We start from the raw sequence: 21,026 nt of genomic DNA on the forward strand, positions 1-21,026 counted from the left end.
GTAAGATCAATGGCAAGTTTCCACTGACTTCAGCTGGATATGAGGTTTATGCCTTCTTTATTCATTAATTACATTTACATTGTAAGAGCAAAAGAAGAGCCCTCATGCGATAGATCAAAGGTCTGTCTAGTCCACCATCCTGTGTCTCACAAGGATACCTCTGAATGGCACACAAGCTGGACATGAGGGCAATGGCCCTCTCCCACTAATGTTCCCGAGCAAGTAGTATTCACAGAGCTCAAGGTGGCTTACATGATTCACCTCCTTCCTTTTACCCTCACAAAAACTCTGTGAGGTAGGTTAGGTTAAGGGATAGTGGCTCGTTAAGGTAACTCAATTAACTTAATGACTGAGTGTGAACTTGAATCTGGGTCTCCTCAGTCCTAGTTTGTTGAAAGAGTACTCCATTAAATCTGCTGGATATGTAGCTTTCCATAATCTGTTTATATGGTATATAGGGATGAAAAGGGGGAGCTGAGCTACTCATTAATGATTTATTAGCTTTCTATCCTGCCTTTCCACCCTGCCTTTCCACTAAAAATAGCACTCAAGGCGGCTAACAGTAAAATACAGATAAAATGACAGTGTTATAATTAAAACTCATCCATTCAAAACACACATCCAATTTAAAATACTCATCCAATAAAACACATAATCTAACACACACGAGCACACATGTGGAGATAAATCCCTAGGGCTCTAGTTGGCAGCTACAGAATCACAGAGAACAGTAATGGAAGGACTGCAGATTAACAGATGATCAGTCACAATAGGATAGATACCCTGCTCTTTGTATTTTTATTTATTTGCTCAAATTATTTATAAACTCTTTTTCAAGGCAAGCCCTCCCAAGGCAGTGAACAGTGAACATTAGAAAAGAACTACAATAAAAACTGCATCATAATGAGTAAAAATAGAGCAGCAACATAAAACAAATAAAAACCAGCAAGAAAATAACACAAAAGGCTAGACAAAAAGGAAAAATGTTTAAGTCTGGCCCCATCACTTCCTGGCATATAGGAGGGGAAGAAATGGAAGCAGTGACAGATTGTATTTTCTTGGGCTCCAAGATCACCGCAGACGGTGACTGTAGCCATGAAATTAAAAGACGCTTGCTCCTTGGGAGGAAAGCTCTGGCAAACCTAGACAGCATAGTAAGAAGCAGAGACATCACCTTGCCGACAAAGGTTCGTATAATCAAAGCTATGGTTTTCCCAGTAGTAACGTATGGCTGTGAGAGCTGGACTGTAAGGAAGGCTGAGCGCCAAAGAATTGATGCTTTCGAACTGTGGTGCTGGAGAAGACTCTTACAAGTCCCCTGCACTGCAAGGAGGTCAAATCAGTCAATCCTAAAGGAAATCAACCCTGAGTGCTCATTGGAAGGACAGATACTGAAGCTGAAGCTGAAATACTTTGGCCACCTAATGCAAAGAGAAAACTCCCTGGAAAAGACCCTGATGCTGGGAAAGATTGAAGGCAAAAAGAGAAGGGGACGGCAGAGGATGAGATGGCTAGATAGCATTACCAATGCAATTAATATGGACTTGAGCACACTCCGGGAGAGAGCGGAGGACAGGAAGGCCTGGCGTGCTATGGTCCATGGGGTCACAAAGAGTCGGACATGACTTAATGACTGAACAACAAAAAACTCTGAAGTGATCAGGAGAGGGAGTTTCAAAGATGTGCTCTACAATGGGCAAAAGCAGATTGAGAGATGGGGTGGTTCCTGCTTCCTTAAAGGTATAGGCTGGTAACAACTATCCCTTTCCTAGGCAAGGTACTCAAAATAATAGTTGCTGGTCAATCCTAGCCACACGTGAAAGAAAGTGATTTTCAAAATACATTTCAATTGGGATTTAGGCCTGAGTTTGGAACTGAAACTGCCTTGGTTGCCCTGTGGGATGACCTTTGCCAAAACAAGGACAGAGGGAGGAAGTGCAATCCTATTGATTCTCATGGACCTCTTCATAGCTTTCAATACTGTTGACCACGGTATCCTTCTGGATAGGCCATCTGAGCTGAGAGAGAGAGATACTGCTTAGAAGTGATTCCACTCCTATTTGGATGCATGATTCCATAGGGTGGTGCTGGGGGACCATTGCTTGACCCTATGGCAGTTATAATATGGGGCCCCATGGGATTCTTTTATTTCCTCCATTTACATGAAACCATTGGGAGAGTCATCCAGAGATTTGATGTGTGGAGTCACCAATATGTGGATTATATCTAACTTTGTCTCTTTTTTTCATCAAATTTAGACAAGGCAGTGGGTGTTCTGAATCAGTGCCTGAATGTGGTATGAGGGCTAATAAACTGAAGCTCAGTCCAGACAACATTGTTAGTGGGTAGTTTGTCCAGGTGAGTGGTGTTCAACTTATGCAAGAGGGGTTGCACTCCCCATAAAGGATCATGTTCCTTGTTTGGGGTGTGCTGTTTGATGCAGCATTGTCTCAAGGCACAAGCAACTTAGTGGCTCAAAGCATCTTCTATCAGCTTTGGCAGCTATGCCAACTGCGACCCTCCCTGGATGGGGAAAGCCTGGCTTCAGTTACCCAGGCTCTCCTAACATCCTGTTTGATTACTGTATGCATTATATGTGGGCCTGCCTTTAAAATGGTCCAGACACTTCAGCCAGAATAGGAAGATGATTAATGGGGATTACACCAGCGCTTTATCATCTGCCCTGGCTCATGGTCCATTTCTGGGTCCAATTCAAAGTGCTGATTTTAACCTTTATTGCCCTTAATGGCCTCCTCCCACATGTACCTACCCAGATCCTGAGATCATCTATGGTGGCCCTTCTCCAGGTACCCCTGCCAAGTGAGGTGCAACAGGTAGCCACTGGGGAAGGGCCTTTTCAGTGTTAGCCTCCTGGTTATTGTATTTTAATGTATCATTGCTGTAAGCGCTCAGAGAACACTGTTATTGGGTGGCATACAAATTGATAAATGCAACAATTTAAGCATTGAAATTCAGGAAGAATATTTTAAAACAGTTTAGCACTAAAATAATTGAAGCCTCGAAATATCACCAAGCCAATACACCTAAGTGAGACAGACATTCAGTTTAAACATTTCTGTCTATGCAAGGGGTTAAAGTGTAATGTAATGTGACTTTAGTTGAGCCATGTTTTATTTTTCTCTTACTGCTGGAGAAATGCTGCTGATTCCAATTCTGCTGTGGTTTAAATTATATATTTAATTCTTACTGTTGCTTTCTCAAAGAATTCTCAAAGCAGAGAACTGGATATATTTCCAAATAAATAAATAAAATATTTTCATATAACTTATGCATGAATTATATGTCCCTTCCGAAATCCATGGAAAAAGCCTCCCACTGGCTTTTCCTTAGTAAATGTTTAGGTTTATAAGACTTCTTGAGTATCATTTATGCAAGGGTCCAGGGTGTCACCAGTTCTCATAAACGTAGTATGGTCCAGACAGTAGTAGCTCATATGCCTTTCATATCTAGTAGAAGACTGCTACATCCTCTCTTAAGGGGCATTTGAGTTCATATTGTGGGAGAGGCACTCATTGCGCGCTCACATGTATACACACACACACAACATAATTAATACGGAAAGTGAAAAATCTGTGATAAAATATGTTTAGCACCAAGTTCATCAAGCTGATGCATTTTCTGAAAAAAATAAAATATGACAAGACTGTTTAATTTTCAGTGTGCTTATGAGGAAAAAGTGTTATACTGTTGTTTAGAATGCTGTTTGGGATTGAAACATTTTGAAATCTGTCAATAATTAGGATAGTGAGAATCTATCATTTCACTGACACTTGCTCCTTCCAGAAGATGGCCTATTTTAAATGTGCTCGCACATATTCCTGTCAATCAAGAGCTGTCAGAGCAAATTATTTTATTTGGGGAAACCACATGATATTTAGCAGAAATAGATTTTTGTGAGCCTGCTTCAGTACATGAGGCTTGTTTTTAAAAATACCCAATTCATAATATTTACCTTCAATTGACATGATATGAATCTGTAGAAATTCTACACATTATGTAGAAGACTTAGCTAGAACATTTGGGAAAGAAAATTTATCATGACAATAGGACTTTTAGAGAGCAATCCTATGCTCTTCCTGGAGCTCTCCCGATCCTGCTGGCTCTTGCTGACAGGGCAGAAGTGTGGTGGGAGATGGGGCTTACAGCATTTTCATCCACAGACGGGGGACGGGGGGAATCAGTCCCTCCTATTACCAGCCATGGGAGAGAGGTATTTTGCCACACTCTTGATCGCATCTAAATGTTTCTTGGGGTTTGGGGCATGGCTGGAAACTTGGATCCTCAGAAGCTGGGAGGACTTATGACCTCTCAGATCCTTGGCCACTCCTGCCCCACCCATCAAAATGCCCATTTTGCCCCTCTACAGAAACCTGGGAGGAGCCAGGAGGGGGCTCTGATGTAAAAACAAGCTTTTTAATCTTGTGTAGGTTGTTCTTATGCTGCTTCGTGTTTATTTTTAATTGCACCAGCTGCTTTTATACTCCCCTTTTGTACTGTGATGGTTTCATGGCATTTTGTTTTAATTTATTCTATTATAATGTTAACTTTTTGTACCCTGCCCTGAGAACCTGTTGGAGAGGTATATAAATTAAATCAAATACATAATAAAATATTTTTAAGAGCTAGGGACACCCTCCACATTTCCAAGTACATTTAAGAAGAGCTTGCACAACTTGCCTCTGAGCTTCTAATAATAATACGAAATAATAAGAATGGCATAATCAAATGGTCTGATCTGAATGATCTAGGCAGATTAACAAAGAAGGTCAGTGATGAAGCTCAGGATTCACCACCCGATGTCTTCACTTCAGACATTATTTATTCTAAGATTAATGTGAGGGAAGAGGAATTTGTAACTTTTTTTTTCTTTCACTAACCTAATTTTTTTTAAAAAAAATATTGGACCGATTTTTTCAGACAAAAGTAGAAGCTAATGACAGGCATACCCTGCTATGCCTGATTTATTTGAGCCAAGTGTAATAAACAACTTGGACAGCATACTGGCAATATATAAGGACTTGTATGGCAAACATTCAGAAAGCCTTAAAAATGTTGATAATGAAGGTTCGCTATCTGAAAGCTGAAATGGAGCAATTTCATGTATCATGTAGCACTTACAGAAAATTATAGAAAGTATATTACAAACATTTCAGAATTAAATAAATGTTGGAAACATGGAAAAAAGGTCAGAAACAACAGATAATGTAACTACTGGATATAATGCTTGGACAGATTCTGATTATATGTCAAGGAAGAGCCAAGTTGCAAGAAAAGGTGCACATGTATGCAGAAATAAAATATGGATTACTTGCTACCAAGTGCACTGTATATTATAAATATGTGCCTTAAGAGAGTTCTACCTTCACAATCTGTTGAGACAAGCCTGCCATACAGACACATTGCAATTTTTTTTTATTTAAAGCATGTTATCCCATTCTTCAGACAAAAGGGCTCTGAGAGTAGCTTAAATACCTTCATTAGAAACAAGACAGCCGCTGCCCACAGGCTTACAATCTAAAAGAAGCAACACAGGGAAAAGGGGATGGAGAGGGAAGAGGAGAAAAAGCAAACCCAGGCACTAATTCTTAAAGTTAAATAGAAGTTCTTACAATACTCAGCTGAAAACCATTCTGGGAGAACAAACCAATGATTAGCATTTCCTCTAATAGAGAACTCAGGTGAGTAAGTACTGACAGCTTTGTAGCCACAACCACAATAGGGCCACTGAGAAACAAGAGGTAGGTATCAGAATGCTCTGGGGAACCCTGAGCTTTGCAGGAGTACAAACAAGAGCTGTAAATCTTATGTAGAAGATGGAAAGAAAAAAAAAGAAGCTAAGAACAGATCCAACAGAACTTGCAATAGAAATAAAAAATAATACAGAAACTTGCCAGAGTGAAGATATTTCTTATTGTTCCTGTTGTTCTGTTTGTTACTCAAGTGATACAAAAATCATGGAAGAATAACCTAAAAGAAGCGGAAATTTCTATATCTTTGCCCAAATGCAAAAAAGTATTGGGCTTCAAACATGTCACTTTACTAAGAAGTTTCTTGAATGGCTGTGATACCCACACACACACAAAGGCAGGAGGAGGAACCATCATCATGGTATGAATATTTTATATAGGCTATTTTGAGAAAAGATGATGTGAAATAAACTACCCTAATACATTTCTGTAGAGGTTTTTGAGTATTCCAAGCACTTCTGGGAAATTCTGGCAGTCCTCTCGTTCTGCTTTTAGGTGAATGAGCCTATTTAAAAACAGGCATTTAATGTCTCATTTTTCATTGTTTAAAGTTTTATGGGAATGCTGCTGATTTTTTTTAAGTAGTAGGACTAATTATTTCACAATTTGTTGCATGATTTTTCTGTTTTTGTATGGTTCTTTGAGTATAAGTATTCATACTAAGTATTATCTTCAGTTAATGTATCTTTTTCCTTAAACTCTCAGTAATAATAGAATCCCTGGATGCAGTGATGGGCAGGATGAGGCCTAATAAATTGAAATGCATCCAAATAAGACTTCTTCCAGAACATGCGTAACATGCAAACTTAGTCAGAATAAGTCTCAGTCCCCTAAATTTGTACATAATGAGGAACATTCTCCTCACGCAGGAAGGAGAGGGGCTGAGAAGTACATGAGCTCTGGCTTGTTCACAATAATCTAAACTATAGTTAAGGTCAGACTTCCCCAACCTCTTTCCCTAACTACAACTCCCATAATCCCTGACCATTGGCTTGCTGGCTGGGGCTGACAGGAGTTGTAGCCAAACACATCTGGAGAGCGCTGGATTAGGGAAAGCTGGTTTAGATACTGTATGAACCAGGCCTATAACAGACACCTATTTTTAAGGTGCTGCACTGGTTGCTGTCAGGAGCGCCCTGGCGACCTCTTTCAGTCTACTGCAATAGCTTACTCAAGACACAAACAAAAGGATTCTTTTCAAGGCTTTAATCCTTTTACAACTTAATGACTCTTTCAAATACTAATCACCAGCGACTAAGCAAGGAACAGCAGAGTAGCCTATGCTCCAGGTTAGGCAGTTGGTCCCCATTTGAAGGAGAATCATGGGAAGACCCTGAACTTATGGGCTAGGGAGAGTTCCTCCCTCTTTCCCTTGGGTCCTCAGGACGCAACCGTTGCTGGCATGCCAAACGAGCACTGCACCTCCTTTCCGTGCCCTCCAGCTGTTGTTGCTCCCGGAGTCGGCATCAAGCGTCCAGCAAGCCCCCCTCCCACACTCTCTCGCTGCCAGGGTCACTATCTATCTCAGGAATGCTGGCAGGAGGAATCTCTGCCAGCTGCTGTGCCTGTGAGAGATGAGCGCGCTCCTCTCCCATGGATTGCTGTTCCTCCTCAGAATCAGAACTGCTCTGGGGTTCTATCGGCTCAGTTTCCACCCTGACAGTTACCAGTTTGTCTTCATATTCAATTCAAAGTGATTATATTAACTTTTAAAGCCCTAAACAGTAGGCCATAGGATATTTGAACAAAAACCCTTGTCCTTTGTACTTCTCTGCATGCCTTGAGATTATTAGAGGAAACCCTGTTTATCCTCTTTACCATTTACATGGCACAACTGCAGGGAACAAAATCTCATACTCTCTGTGGTAACATTCCACTTTTGGAACTATCACTCAGGGAGGTATGGTTAGCCAGTTCTCTCCCATGTGAGTCTGACCAGAATGAAAGGTTCTTTCAACTGAGAGAGTAAATAAATACATTTTATTTATGGTTTTAATTTATTTTATTTTAAATATTTTATGTTATTTTATTGTAACTTATTAGTCGGAGATGCCTATTTCTGGACTGAAAAGAGGTATAAAATTTTAAATAAAACAAAGAAATGAAGAGGTGAGGCTGAGAAACAGAGATGCTTGTCTAAGGCAAAATTTGAACCAGGGACTTCCTGGTAAAAAAGGTCAGACCACTATAGTATAATAGTAATTCATATATTTCAACATGCAGAAGCCATTCACCAGAAGAGCACTGGAATTTAAGACTGAGTTTAATTTTAATATATCTCTGCCCGAACACCTCCTTAATGGCCAATAGCACAAAACTGGGTAGCGAAATTGCAGTTGGACATCAGTGATGTTACAGGCACTAATAGGTATTGGTGACAGCTATGCACCTCTGCTTGGAAGAGCAAGGAAGATTTCAAATCTTAGCTGATGTTTCCTAGGATTCTGCTATACCCTGACAAATCACTTTGCCAATGATAGATGTCCAAAAGAACACAGAACAAAATGTGGTAGGCTGTGTTTAGATATAATGGTAAACCTTGGTTTAGCACTATGACAGTGAGCCTGTGAACCCTAGGCTCATGTGCTCCCCCCTCCAGCATGGCCGCAAGAAGACTGGAAGCTACCACTTCTGTTTTAGATTAACTGCAATTTAGCATGTCATCCAAAACCCAAATTGTGGTTAATCTTAAATATGGTTAGCTAAAACAAGCCACTATAAGGAAGGCTGAGTGCCAAAGAATTGATGCCTTCGAACTGCGGTGCTGGAGAAAACTGTTACGAGTCCCCTGGACTGCAAGGAGGTCAAATCAGTCCATCCTAAAGGAAATCAACCCTGACTGCTCATTGGAAGGACAGATACTGAAGCTGAAGCTCAAATATTTTGGCCACCTAATGCGAAGAGAAAACTCCCTGGAAAAGACCCTGATGCTGGGAAAGATTGAAGGCAAAAGGAGAAGGGGACGGCAGAGGATGAGATGGCTAGATAGCATCACTGATGCAATGCATATGAATTTGAGCACACTCCGGGAGAGAGCGGAGGACAGGAAGGCCTGGCGTGCTATGGTCCATGGGGTCACGAAGAATCGGACACGACTTAACGACTGAACAACAACAAAACAAGCCAGCTTTATAATGGTTTGAAACTGGCTTGTTTTGGCTAACCATAGTTAAGATTAAACATCATTTGTCCAGGGTCGGATAACATGGCAAGCTGCAGTTAATTTAAAATGGAAGCTAGTCTTCAGTTAAAATGACTTCACTGGCATTCGCTGAGAATTGAGTTCAATGGTTAGAAACACACCATGAGGCACATACATGGTATAAAAATGTGGACTTTAATTGATGGATTTTCGTGATATGACCAGCAACTGAAATAAAAGTATTAAACCAGAAACTATAACATGAACATTGTTGAAAAATCTGAATATTTGTGAGGGTGGCAATTTTTGAAAGAGAAAGTAAATTCCAGGGGCATATTTCTCAATACTACACTATACCATAGTCATTATAAATAAAGCAACAAGGCTATCTCCCAAAATATGTAGGGGAAAATTAAACTAACATGCTGATCTGAAAAACTTTGACTGATGTGCAGATAAATAAGTGAAACAACAGATAAAAGAATAATGAGAAACAGAAGAGCAGTTGAAGTAGTACGACAGAAGTGTTAACAATGGCCTAAATTCCTCACAACTACATTTTTGTTGTTGAGGCAAAAATTCTAATAGCAGCTTGTCATGCATTTCCTTCAAACTGAAGTAATCACAGTGGGCCAACTGTGAACCCAGTAGTCAGCTTCTAAAAAGAACGACAGTCATCACTTGAAAATGATCTTTCTCCCATGCAAACACATGTGGAATGGGTGAATACAATAGAGTGATTATGTATACAACTACCACTCATCTACAAAATAATGTATTTTATATACATTGCAATGGAAATATCTCAGTAAGGTTCCTAAATGTTTTCTTATTGTCGATAATTGGTGCACACAAGACTACCACAACTATTCAAGTTCAGCCCCATTTAAAACTATGTATTTTTTTAAAGTTATAATTGCATCAACTGACTTTTCCAACTACTTTTAACTATTTTAGTTGCTTTTAATTGTTTTTACATTTTGTATGAAGATTTTATATTCTGTTTTTATTACATTGTATTTTTGGATTGTAACTTTTATGAACTGCTCAGGGAGCTTTGACTTTTGGGTGGTATAGAAATGAAATAAATGAAATGAAATGAATCTCCTCTTTAAGCTTCAAATCAATGACATGCAGACATGGATGAAGCTTATCCCTTATTATTGTACAGAGGAAAAAGAAACTCCGTCAATATCTACATCCCGTTGTAATACCATTATCCAAAAGACAGAGAAGAAATTTAGGGTGCAATTCTATGAATGTTTAGACAGAAAAATGTCCTAGAACTCCCAGGATTCCCCAGCCAGCATGCATAGGATTGTGCGCTTAGGGGATGCACCAAATATCTTAAATACTGAAAAACTGACTCACAGACCACTGTGGCTGAAGAAGCCCTCCTATTAGTAATACCATGATTCCACATGCTGAAGAATCACTGCCTGATTTCTCAAATGGAACTAAGAAAAGACCCTTTCTCTCTCTTCCTTTCTTGTCTCAAAGGGATAAATGTTCTCAATTTTATCTCTGCACAGTACCTAATTAAATGTTGGCATGTGAAAACCACTGCATGTTAGAAAGCAGTGGGATCAATAAGAAGACAAATAATTTCAATAGCAATCTCTTTTAATTCAGTGTTTTCCTATTAGGTTAATTAAAACTTTCGGTATCAAAACACACATGCGCATGCATGTGTGCAAAACTGTAATCGTATGTACTAATGGTGAACTTATTCACCAAGTATCGCTACACAGCTAAAGCAGAGGTATCCACACACAAGATGGAGGTATCAGCAGACTTGGAGGAACCCCAAGGTTTTTCAGAAGTACAAAAAATCTTTAGAAAACAAAAGCCTAAGGGTGGGGGAAACCCCAGAACAATCCCATGAGGTCTGAACACGCTCAGTTGGCACAGAATGCAGACTGACTGTTCGTGATGGTGGGTAATGGAAAAGAGTATCCTGTAAGAGGGCATAGCCTGCTGGAACCCTGAACGGGAGCACTCCGTAATGCAACATTTTCTTGCATATCCCATTTGTTAACCAACTAATTGCTGCTGGAATAGAGGCAGTTAGAAAGTGGGAAACAGTTTGGAAGGACCATATATTACTGAGTGGCTGAATAGGATATGGAGTGTCTTGCATATGGCAAAACATCTGAGAAGGAAGCAAAAGACTTCATAAATGTATAGGATATTATGAAAACTGGAAGATTTTTTTTAATCTTGGGGACTACATATTTTAATCAAAATATACCTTTGATTATACAGATCAATAGTTAGATTTTGTTTTGCTCTTTTTATTTATATCATTTATCAAGCTGGATGGTTCACTTACTTCTTGAGTTGGTCTAACTATTTAATTGGAAGGAAGATAAACATGTAAAGTATCTTTTTTAATATGTCACATGTAAAATATGGATGTTGCTTGTCTGTCTAACAATAATATATTAAACAAAATCGTTCCATCTATTAGTGAAGTATACAGCTATTGTGACATAGTGCTGGGAGGCAAAACAGGTAGAGGGTGAGGGCAAGAATGTGTTTCTGATAAAGAGGAAATCCCAGAGGTATTTAGAAAAAGCTCCCCCCCCCCCCGCCAGACTCCTGCCACTCTCCCATCCCTGGGCACCAAATCCAAAACTAATGGGGCTACACACAAGCACTGCTCTCATCTCGTTTTGGAATGTTGGCAGCAAAGGGCCACATGCAGCTAGGTGGAAGCCCTCACTGAGCTGGGTCTGGTAACTAAGAACATATGAAGAGCCATGCTGAAATGTATTTATTTATTGATTTGATTTGATTCCTGCCTTTCTACCAAAAAATGGCCCTCAAGGCATCCAGAGGCCCATCTAGTCCAGCGCTCCGTTCACACAGTGGCCAACCAGATGCCTAAGGAAGCCCACAAGCAGGATATGAGCATAACAGACTGAACTCACTTGCTTCCCTTCTAAAAAGGAAGCCTAAAAGGGTAGGAGATTGGGTGGAAATAGCTTGGCGGGTGCCTCAGTTGGCCTAGTGGGTGCAGTAGTGCTGTTGTGTGCTACGCTGGTGACCCCTGTTTTAAATTATGAAGATCATGCCCTCTCACAGTTTACAAGTCTTGGGGGGTGAGCATGGGGAAGAGTCTGGCTTCTGACAACACTTCCTCCGAGATCAATTTTACAGCCTTCAACTATAATTTTTCATGGTTCCCCCACCTATTATTATTATTATTATTATTATTATTATTATTATTATTTAAACAGTCCAGCTTGAGCTGCAGATGGATCAGGTGCCAAAACAACTTAAGCATGCTGAACTCTCACAGAAATGAATGAGACAAGAATTTGTGTAGGTATTCACTAAACTGCAACCACAGAGGGCTGGTACAGACATAATTCTGGCAGGAGGCCAATCTCAGAAACATATGCTCGCTTCTTCCAGTCCCGTTTCCACCCACCTTTGAGTAACCTCCCTCCTTCTGCTTTATCTATACTTATGGAAACATCAACACCAGCCTTAACTTTGGTGAACGGTAACTAATCTCAGATAAGAACTTTTCCTTCTGCAACAGAGGGGGCAGGCTAAGGGCAGACGCTGCCTGGCCAGATTATTTATTTATTACTCTACTATACCACCCAACAGATGAAGCTCTCTAGGAAGTTCACAAAACAAAACAAAACTTAAAACCATAAAATACAAGAACATAGTAAAATGCAATATAAAGTTTGAAAAAGAATAAAACCAAAGTGAAAAAACAGGGTAAAAGCCAGCACTGACACTTTTTTTTTAAACTGAAGGACTAAAAAGCCTTCGGAAATAAAAAGGTTCTTCACCTTTCACCAAAAAAGACCACAATGTAAGTGCCAGGCAAGTCTCTCTGAGGAGGGCATTTCACCACTGTGGTCCCACCACTGAAAAGGCCCTCTCTTAATAGCCACCCGCTTCACCTCATTTGGTGGGAGCACCTGTAGAAGGGCTTCTAAAGATGATTTTAGGGTCTGGACAGGTATATATAGAAGGAGATGATCCTTCAGGTAACCTGGCCCTAAATTGTTTAGGGCTTTGTAGGTTAATACCAGCAAGTTGAATTGGGTCTGGAAATGGACTGGCAGCCAGTGCAGATCATACAGTACTGGCATAATATCATTAAATTAGCCAGTTGCTGTTAACAACCTTGCTGCACTATTTTTGGACCAGCTGAACTTTCTGAACCATTTTCAAAGGCAGGCCCATACATAAAGCATTGCTGTACTCCAAACATGAAGTGACCAGAGTGTGGATAACTGTAGCTAGGTTATCTCTGTCCAGATAGGCTGACATATCAAAAATGACAGTCCTAAGCTGATAAAAGGACTGCTTCCCAGTCTCCCGGCATGGGCTGCTCCTTGATGAGGTTTGTTTCTGGGAGCTCTAGCTCTTCTTCCAAAGAAGAGTCCTCCAGCAGGGGCACTGACTCAGAACATCCATTGCCTCACCTGGATTTGTTGAAAAGGAGAAACAGAGCTGGGTGTCATCCGCATATTGGTGACACCTCAGTCCATATCTATGGAAAACCTCCCCCAGCAGTTTCATGTAGATGCTGAACAGTATGGAGGATAAAATAGAGTACTGTGGCACCCCACAGCATAACTGCCAAGGGACAGAGCAATATTCCTCCGGCACCACCTTCTGGAATCGGCCATCAAAGTAGGAGCAAAACCCCTACAATACAGTACCTCCAACAGTCAGCCCAGTTAGCCGATCCAGAAGGATACCATGGCTGATGCTATCAAAAGCCACTAAGAAGTCCAGGAGAATGAGGTCTATGGACCAGAGGTTCCTCATGCCTGCTTTGAACCATGATATTCAGAGTCACGCCACAATCCACTCCCCTTCAGCACAACCTGTACAGCCAGATAGGCTTGAAGTTATAGATGCTGAATACAGGCTGACCAGCCCTTGCAGTTCAGTGCTCACTCTGTGGCTTGGAGAAGAGGGGTGGGGGAAGCAGCAGCGAGAGGTGGCTGTAGTGTAACAACAAGAAAAGCTGCTCTGCTGAGGTTATGTCCATGGCCAAGCAGGCTAGGACTGACTCAACTCAGCCATGACTAGTATGTAGCCCACTAAAGGGTAGATGGTAGTGCAGCTGTGAGGATGGAGAAGGTGGGACCACACATGAATATCTGGGAGCTGGAAAGCCTTTGCTGGATAAGCCAATGATGAGCCCCATTCCACTTGTGGGGGAGGGATCAGGGAGTCCAGGGTTCCTGGCAAGCTAAGTCTGTAGAGTTAAGCTACGTTCCTCTGATGTTTACTTACCCTAGGGATCAGAGACATCACACATGGTCTCAAATCCTGGTTAAATGGGGATTCAGGTTAGCATTAACCACTGTTACTGTTACACCTGACATTTCCCTAAAGTGGGAAAGAGGCAGCATGCATTTTTGTGGATGGTCCCCAATTCCCTAATTATTATAAAGATGCAGTGCACCTAGCATCATGTCTACAATGCCTCTCACCAACCTATGAGAAGAGATGACTGCCATGACAGAAAAGCTCTAAAAATGAATTCAGTGGAGTGGACTGGATGGAAACTTATTTTTCCAGCGTTGCAAGGCTATTACACAACAAAACACAGCAAACCTTTCTGAATAAAATGCAGACAGGGTGAAGCCTTGAACAAAAGATCCCTTGATTCAAAACCAAACAAAACAATCTAGAATTAATTAAGGAAGCTGGTAGCTAAGAAAATTTGATGCAAGGAACATCTAAACAGTACATTATGGACAGCTGGTAGGTACTGCCATTCATATGTCGAGTTCAGGGTGTATTCAAAGCTGATAGCACTGGGTAAAATGGCAATGATAAATTCTCAAAATTATTTTATTTTGACTTTTCTATATCTTTAAACCATATACTGCAAAAAAAAAAAAAAAAGTGCAGTTACCAAATATTTCCCTCTCGTGTTTTAAGTTGATGAGTAATACAGTGTTCAGACTTGCACTAAACTTTCTGCATTGTGAACATTCTCATGGTACATGCATGATTACTTCATTAGTCACATGCATTTACTTGTATAAGAAGCTTCTTTGATTTTTCTGGCTACAGTACATACATGTTTTTGGGCTTGCCTACTCAGGATTTCATTATCAAGCTCTCTAGGGATTCCCCTATGCTTATTCTAAAGCATTTCTCTGAATTAACCATCTTCATTGACTGGTGTTTCAACCGTAATACAAGCATTACACAAAAATAAAATTAGCCTATCTTTATATCTTTTGTCTAAAACATATGGAAGAAAACTGTCTAAATATTATCCCTAATGGACTATATCAAAATGGAAAAGGTCAATTCAAAAGGAAATTCATCTGTCATCACAAAAATACAGTGGTACTTGAGAGCTGCTCTAGTCATATCTCAGTATTTGAAATACTGTTTTCAACAAAGCCAAACCATCAGCATTCCCAGCCCACTTAGAAAAATGCAGCTCCCAGGATTGCTTATCCTTGAGATTTCATTGTCTTATTTCAGTCTCTGCCTTCAACTCACTTATGTAACAACATTTTTGTTTAGTGTTCAAAAGTTCCTCAAATGCACTTGCCAGGATCTATGCAACTACTTCCATGCATCCAAAGCCCCTTCTAGCTTTATCTGAAACAACAGCCCTCCACACCACCCAATTTTGAAATTGAAGACGCTTTGCAAAGCAATTCATGATAAAGAACGGGGGCCTGATGTCTTTAAAAAGAAGTCCAACTGTATAGTTGGCATGTCCATGCCCTTGAGCAAACCTAAAGTAACTCCTGGGATTTTGCCCATTATCTCACTAATCGTTTTAACAACCCTGTAAGGTAGATCAATATTATTATCCCCACATTACAGATGTGATGCTGAGAGCTCAGAGAATAATAGCTTGCCTAAGGACACCTAGTAGCTTGCCTATGAGCACCCTCAATACTTGTAAACCTCCAAACTCCAAAGGCTTATGAGTATCCAATGCAGAATGGGAGGCACGGCGGAGGCAATTCTCACCTCCGCTGTGCTTCCCAATCCGCATTCAGCTACGTGGGTTTGCCCAACTCGCTGGGGTATCTCAGAGGGGGAGGGAAGGAGGCTGGAGAGGCTTTGGGATAAGCCAGGCTCTCCAGTCTCCTCTGCTCCCTGCCCACCAGAACACCCCCTTTACCTCCTCTCCAAGGCCGCTTTTTTGACCTCAGAGAGGAAGCCAGCACGGTTCTCTCCATGCTGGCTGTGAGGAGAGTGCGGATTCCTGGGTCCAAGGTTGGAGCGCTGTCTCTGACTTTGAATCCAGGAATCCAAAGTATCCTATGGTACCCCAGATGCTGTCTTGCATTCATAGGATTGCTTCCTTAATGAGTTTGTGTTACAGGTGAAATTTGAACCAGGGACTTCCAAATTCATATTCTTAGCCATTACACTTCAGCAACTTGGCAGTCTTACATCGTAGCATGGCTGATGATGTTTTTGGAATTAGATCATAAACGTAACTTTATGGTCATCTATTATGAAGTTAACTCACAATATTTATCTATATTGTGATATCTATATCTATTTTTGACATATATTCACATTCATTGTTCATTCACATTCATTCATTCACTATTCACATATATTCACATTCATGTTCACATTCACATTCATTCACTATTCACATATATTGTGATATCTATATCTATATCTATTTTTGTATCAGAAAAGGATACCCACCTTATAAGATACATTAACAATGTATTTTTACAGTTATATTTACTAGGTTGTATCCAATGTAATGCTAGCAGAAAAAGTACAAGAGGTGTGGTTGTTCCACTAGTGGCTGCATATACCACTAGCAATTGCACAAGTGCTAGAACAATTAGAGCATGCAATATTTGTGTAAGGAAGTCATAATGAGTTGTGAAAGCACTTACACAGTGGCTTGTGCAAGCAGTATTGGATTTGACATTTGCACATGAATGAAAATGGGGCTTCCTCAAGCAATAGAACTTTGTGCTAGCAGCATGGCAAAACTGGATACAACCCATAGTGTATGCTTCTGGGTTGTATACTGTAATAACAGGCTTGTTAGGAATAGTTTTACATGCCTAATTTTTAAAAAAACTAACAATTTTTGCTGACGATGTTACAATTATTTATGGAATACATTCAAATCTCTTGAGATAAATCCATAATCCAATTAAATGTATAAACCAGACTGCACAAACACCTACTGGGTGCTCTTGGTGGGTCTTCCATGCATATGAGTGACTTTTTCCTGTAATACTTACCCTAGCAGAGCCCTTTTAATGGACACACAATATGTTACACTGTGCCCAATCTCACCTACTCTTTCTTTTCTCAAAAGACAAGGCACATCTGCCACCTGCTCTAGTCTGAGTCCCAGAAACAACTGTCGAGCAGCAAAAAGATTGATTATCAGTCAAATAGTATTGCAGTACACCAGATTTTGGTAGGTTAAGCTTGCTGATCCAGCAAGAGTTGGTGTGAAATTTTCAGCAATGTGTGCCAACATTTTGGTGCTAAAGGAACAGCAGTGCATGTCATGATGAAACACAGCCAAAAGATGCAGACAAAGCAGAGAAGTTTTTGTTGAACACAAATGAGGTAGAGGTAAAGAAAGAAATGCTTTACGAATCTGAAATCGTGAACATCCGTTAATACGCTTAGAAAAGTAGCAATTCTTTACATAAAACTATTGCATTGGCTATACAAAAAAAAATATAACATCAGATTTAGCTCAACAACTCCTAAGATATGCAGCAAAGTGAATATTGATTATCATGGTGTACTTGTTAAAATGGCAGGACAATTCACTATTCCTGCAAGAAGAAAATGACAATAGATTTTTGGCTAAATTTATTCTCCTCTCCTTATTGAATTAATAGACTAAAATGTATTCAATGGATCATTTGGACTGTATTCAAGAAGACTGTCATATCATCTGTAATACTGCACTATATGCATAATTCATGAGTTATGGGCTACTTACTGCAAAAATAATTTCTTCAAAAGCATGGCAGAAATATATATATATATTATATGGCTCAACTAGTGGATTAAAGTTAAATATTCACATCATTCTAGAATGTTTATATAATATGCTTTTTAAAAAAAAGATGTTTCTAGGCACTGTTGTGGCACCTTTTTTGCATGGAGCAATTACTGTTTTGAAGCATAATTTGCTCTTCTTACAGTAGTCTGTTTCTTTAATACAAACTCAGCCATTATTTTCATTCAGTCTTTCACCATTCAATGCAAAAACATCTAGAAACAAAAAATCTGGTCTTCATGACATATTTCAATACAATAAATTCATTTTACAACAGAATGAATGTTTGCTTTTATTTTAGGAAATCTAGAAAGTACTACAACTAGAGCTATAAAGGAAAAAACCCAACAACATTTTTATTTTCTAAAAAACTACTCTACTTTGGATAATAAAACTAGGTCAACTACAGTATTTTTAAAATGTTAGATATTATCCAAGACAATGTGTTTTCTTTTTGGGATCTTAATGATATGGTATTACAGATTGATTCTTAACTTATCCCAGATTCATACAGTATTATTTAGCTAATATTTTTGTTCAATTACATTCTGATGATTAAGTTCAACTATATTATAGTGCTGTATTCCAACAGCAATTTTTAAAGTCACTTTGTATTGAAATGCACCCATCATTCAATCCGTCCAAATCCATTTGCAACAAATGTGGCTATCATAGTAGTATATAATTCTACATTTTATTCTTAAATGCACATGAAAACATAATATAAAACTTAGTGACATGAGACGATGAGTTCAGAGATTATGCTTTAAGAGTGAGTTTTAGATTTCAAAATATGTTAGAACAGGAACACACATAAATGTACGTGTAACTTCAGAGTGAATATGCCACATTGTTGCATAAACAGTCTGATAATTATTTTAATGCTTTGTCTTAATAAAGGTCAAATGACTAAATTAATAAAGCACTCAAACTCTGAACTTTTTTTTTTTTTTGCTAATGTATTAAGCCTAATGAATTGTGTCTGTTAGATGTCAGTGAAACTAAACAGTAAATTCAATAATCTCTGATTTAATTTATTATATTTTCACCATTTAACCTCCTGCGGGCTCCCTAATGTCTATTCAGATCTATATTAAATTAAGCACCAATGCTAATGAAGGGCAATAAACGTGGCTGTCAGTAGATTTTTCTTTCATTAAGCACATTATCTTCTTACTGAGCTGTAAATGAGTAAACATTAGTTTTGTTAAACCATGCAAAAAGACAGGATGAAAATCATTTTTAATTGCACCCCTTAAGCCACTGACTGTGGCATTTTTTTTACCTTTAATTTTTCTGAATGGATTTGAAAAGGGTTCTCCAGTTGAAATATAAACGTCAGCATCATGGGGTATGTCTATAGCATCCAGTGCTTCAGTGCCGTCTGCCAAGAAGACTCGTCGTGCAGCCATATTCAGCTTCAGCTTTTCAGTGCACTCTTCCAGCAGCTATATGAACACAAAAAGGTAAGGAAAATTAATAACAAAAATTTACTCATGTTAATTACTACCATGTAATTAAGAATCAGTACTTAAAAAACAGCACCTAAGTCATTTCCCTAAGTACAGTATACGTACATCCAATTGCCAAGTATTATCTACCAAGGATATTGTTTGACTATTGTTTAATCATGTGCAGAGTCTCCACATTCGACATTATATTTTATGGCTTCTGTTTTATATGATCTAATTTAAGGTAAACATACAATAACTATGTTTATGCTTAACAATCAAGAAGTGGTTCATTTCAAAATAAAAACTGGCTTATTTTGAGAATCATATCCAAATAAATATTACTACCTACAAAAATACATTAATACTTACCAGCTTAATGGAAAGGGGCACAGTCACTTTAGCAAATATACTTATTGTACCATTCTTATAGGCAGTTACTCTGAGTATCCGTGGCTGCCATTTAAAAATGTGTGGCACTTCAGAGGCCTTCTGGACCGAGTGGAATTTGGAAGAAAACTGTTGACATCTGTTGCAAAACAATTCCAATTCAGTTGAATTACAGATACTTACATATTTGTTAATACAGTCTCTCTCAATAATTATTCAGCTTATGATTTTCTGCATTTTAAAATGAAGATCGAAATAATAGGGTCTTTTTTGTAAATATACTGAGAATTATTAACTCAATTATGATTTCAATTTGTGTGTAATATTTAAAAACTCAAGTTTAAAGTGCTCTTGTAGGATTTCTGGACCCCTCTTTGTGATAGATATCACAAAGTTCTAAACAGAAGTTAAAGATGTCATTGGGATTTGTCTTCTTGATGTTAATTATAAGCACAGTCTGGTTAGAAATAACTTTTCCCTGTATTTCCACATTGATAATGTTCTTTTGCTTTCTTAAAAAAACAAAATAGTATTGAACTTCTTTGACCCAAGCAGACATACAGTCTGATCCTATCTGTGTTGACTTGGAAGTAAGTCTGTGTTCAATGAGGCTTACTCGGAGAGTGGGGCCCCAGCCCCTGATGTCATCCGACCCATGGGGTGCCCAAGCAGTGAATCTGGGCTCTGGAAACCATAAGGTTCCCCACCCCTGTCTTGGGCTTAGGGTTTTCTTTAAGCTGTTTCACTCTCTGCAATGTATGTTTTACTGCTGTATTGTTTTTATCGGTATTGAATTATCTTATTTCTTATTGTGAGCCACTCTGAGAACGTCGTCATAGGGCAGCCTATAAATACTGTTAATAAAGCTGAATATGAGCCAACAATGTGATGTGGCTGCAAAAAAGGCCAATGCTATTTGGGGCTGCATTAAGAGAAATATAGCTTCCAAAACCCATGAAGTACTAGTTCCCCTCTACTCAGCACTAGTTAGGCCTCATCTGGAGTACTGTGTCCAGTTCTGGGAGCCACATTTTAAGAAGGATGCAGACAAACTGGAGAGGGTTCAGAGGAGGGCAATGAAGATGATCAGGAGACTGGAAACAAAGCCCTATGAGGAGAGACTGAAAGAACTGGGCATGTTTATCCTTGAGAAGAGAAGACTGAGAGGAGACAGGATAGCGCTCTTCAAGTACTTGAAAGGCTGTCACAGAGAGGAAGGCCAGGATCTCTTCTCGATCCAGAGTGCAGGA

General features: G+C 39.3%; 1 protein-coding gene across 1 annotated transcript in view; it reads right to left on the minus strand.

The window, feature by feature from the left end:
- The window catches only part of DCDC1 (doublecortin domain containing 1), a 465,182-nt gene that overhangs the window by 410,035 nt on the left and 34,121 nt on the right, over window positions 1–21,026 (minus strand). Inside the window, exons 5-6 of the mRNA XM_084852919.1 lie at window positions 19,759–19,915; window positions 19,221–19,383 (exon numbers count right to left, since the gene is read on the minus strand). Coding sequence (XP_084709045.1) covers window positions 19,221–19,383; window positions 19,759–19,915 — 320 coding nt within the window. The remainder of the gene's footprint in view (window positions 1–19,220; window positions 19,384–19,758; window positions 19,916–21,026) is intronic.

Source organism: Heloderma suspectum, chromosome 1 (assembly GCF_057233095.1).
Source record: "Heloderma suspectum isolate Gila_16-S chromosome 1, 16-S_ref, whole genome shotgun sequence".
Lineage (NCBI taxonomy): Eukaryota > Metazoa > Chordata > Lepidosauria > Squamata > Helodermatidae > Heloderma > Heloderma suspectum.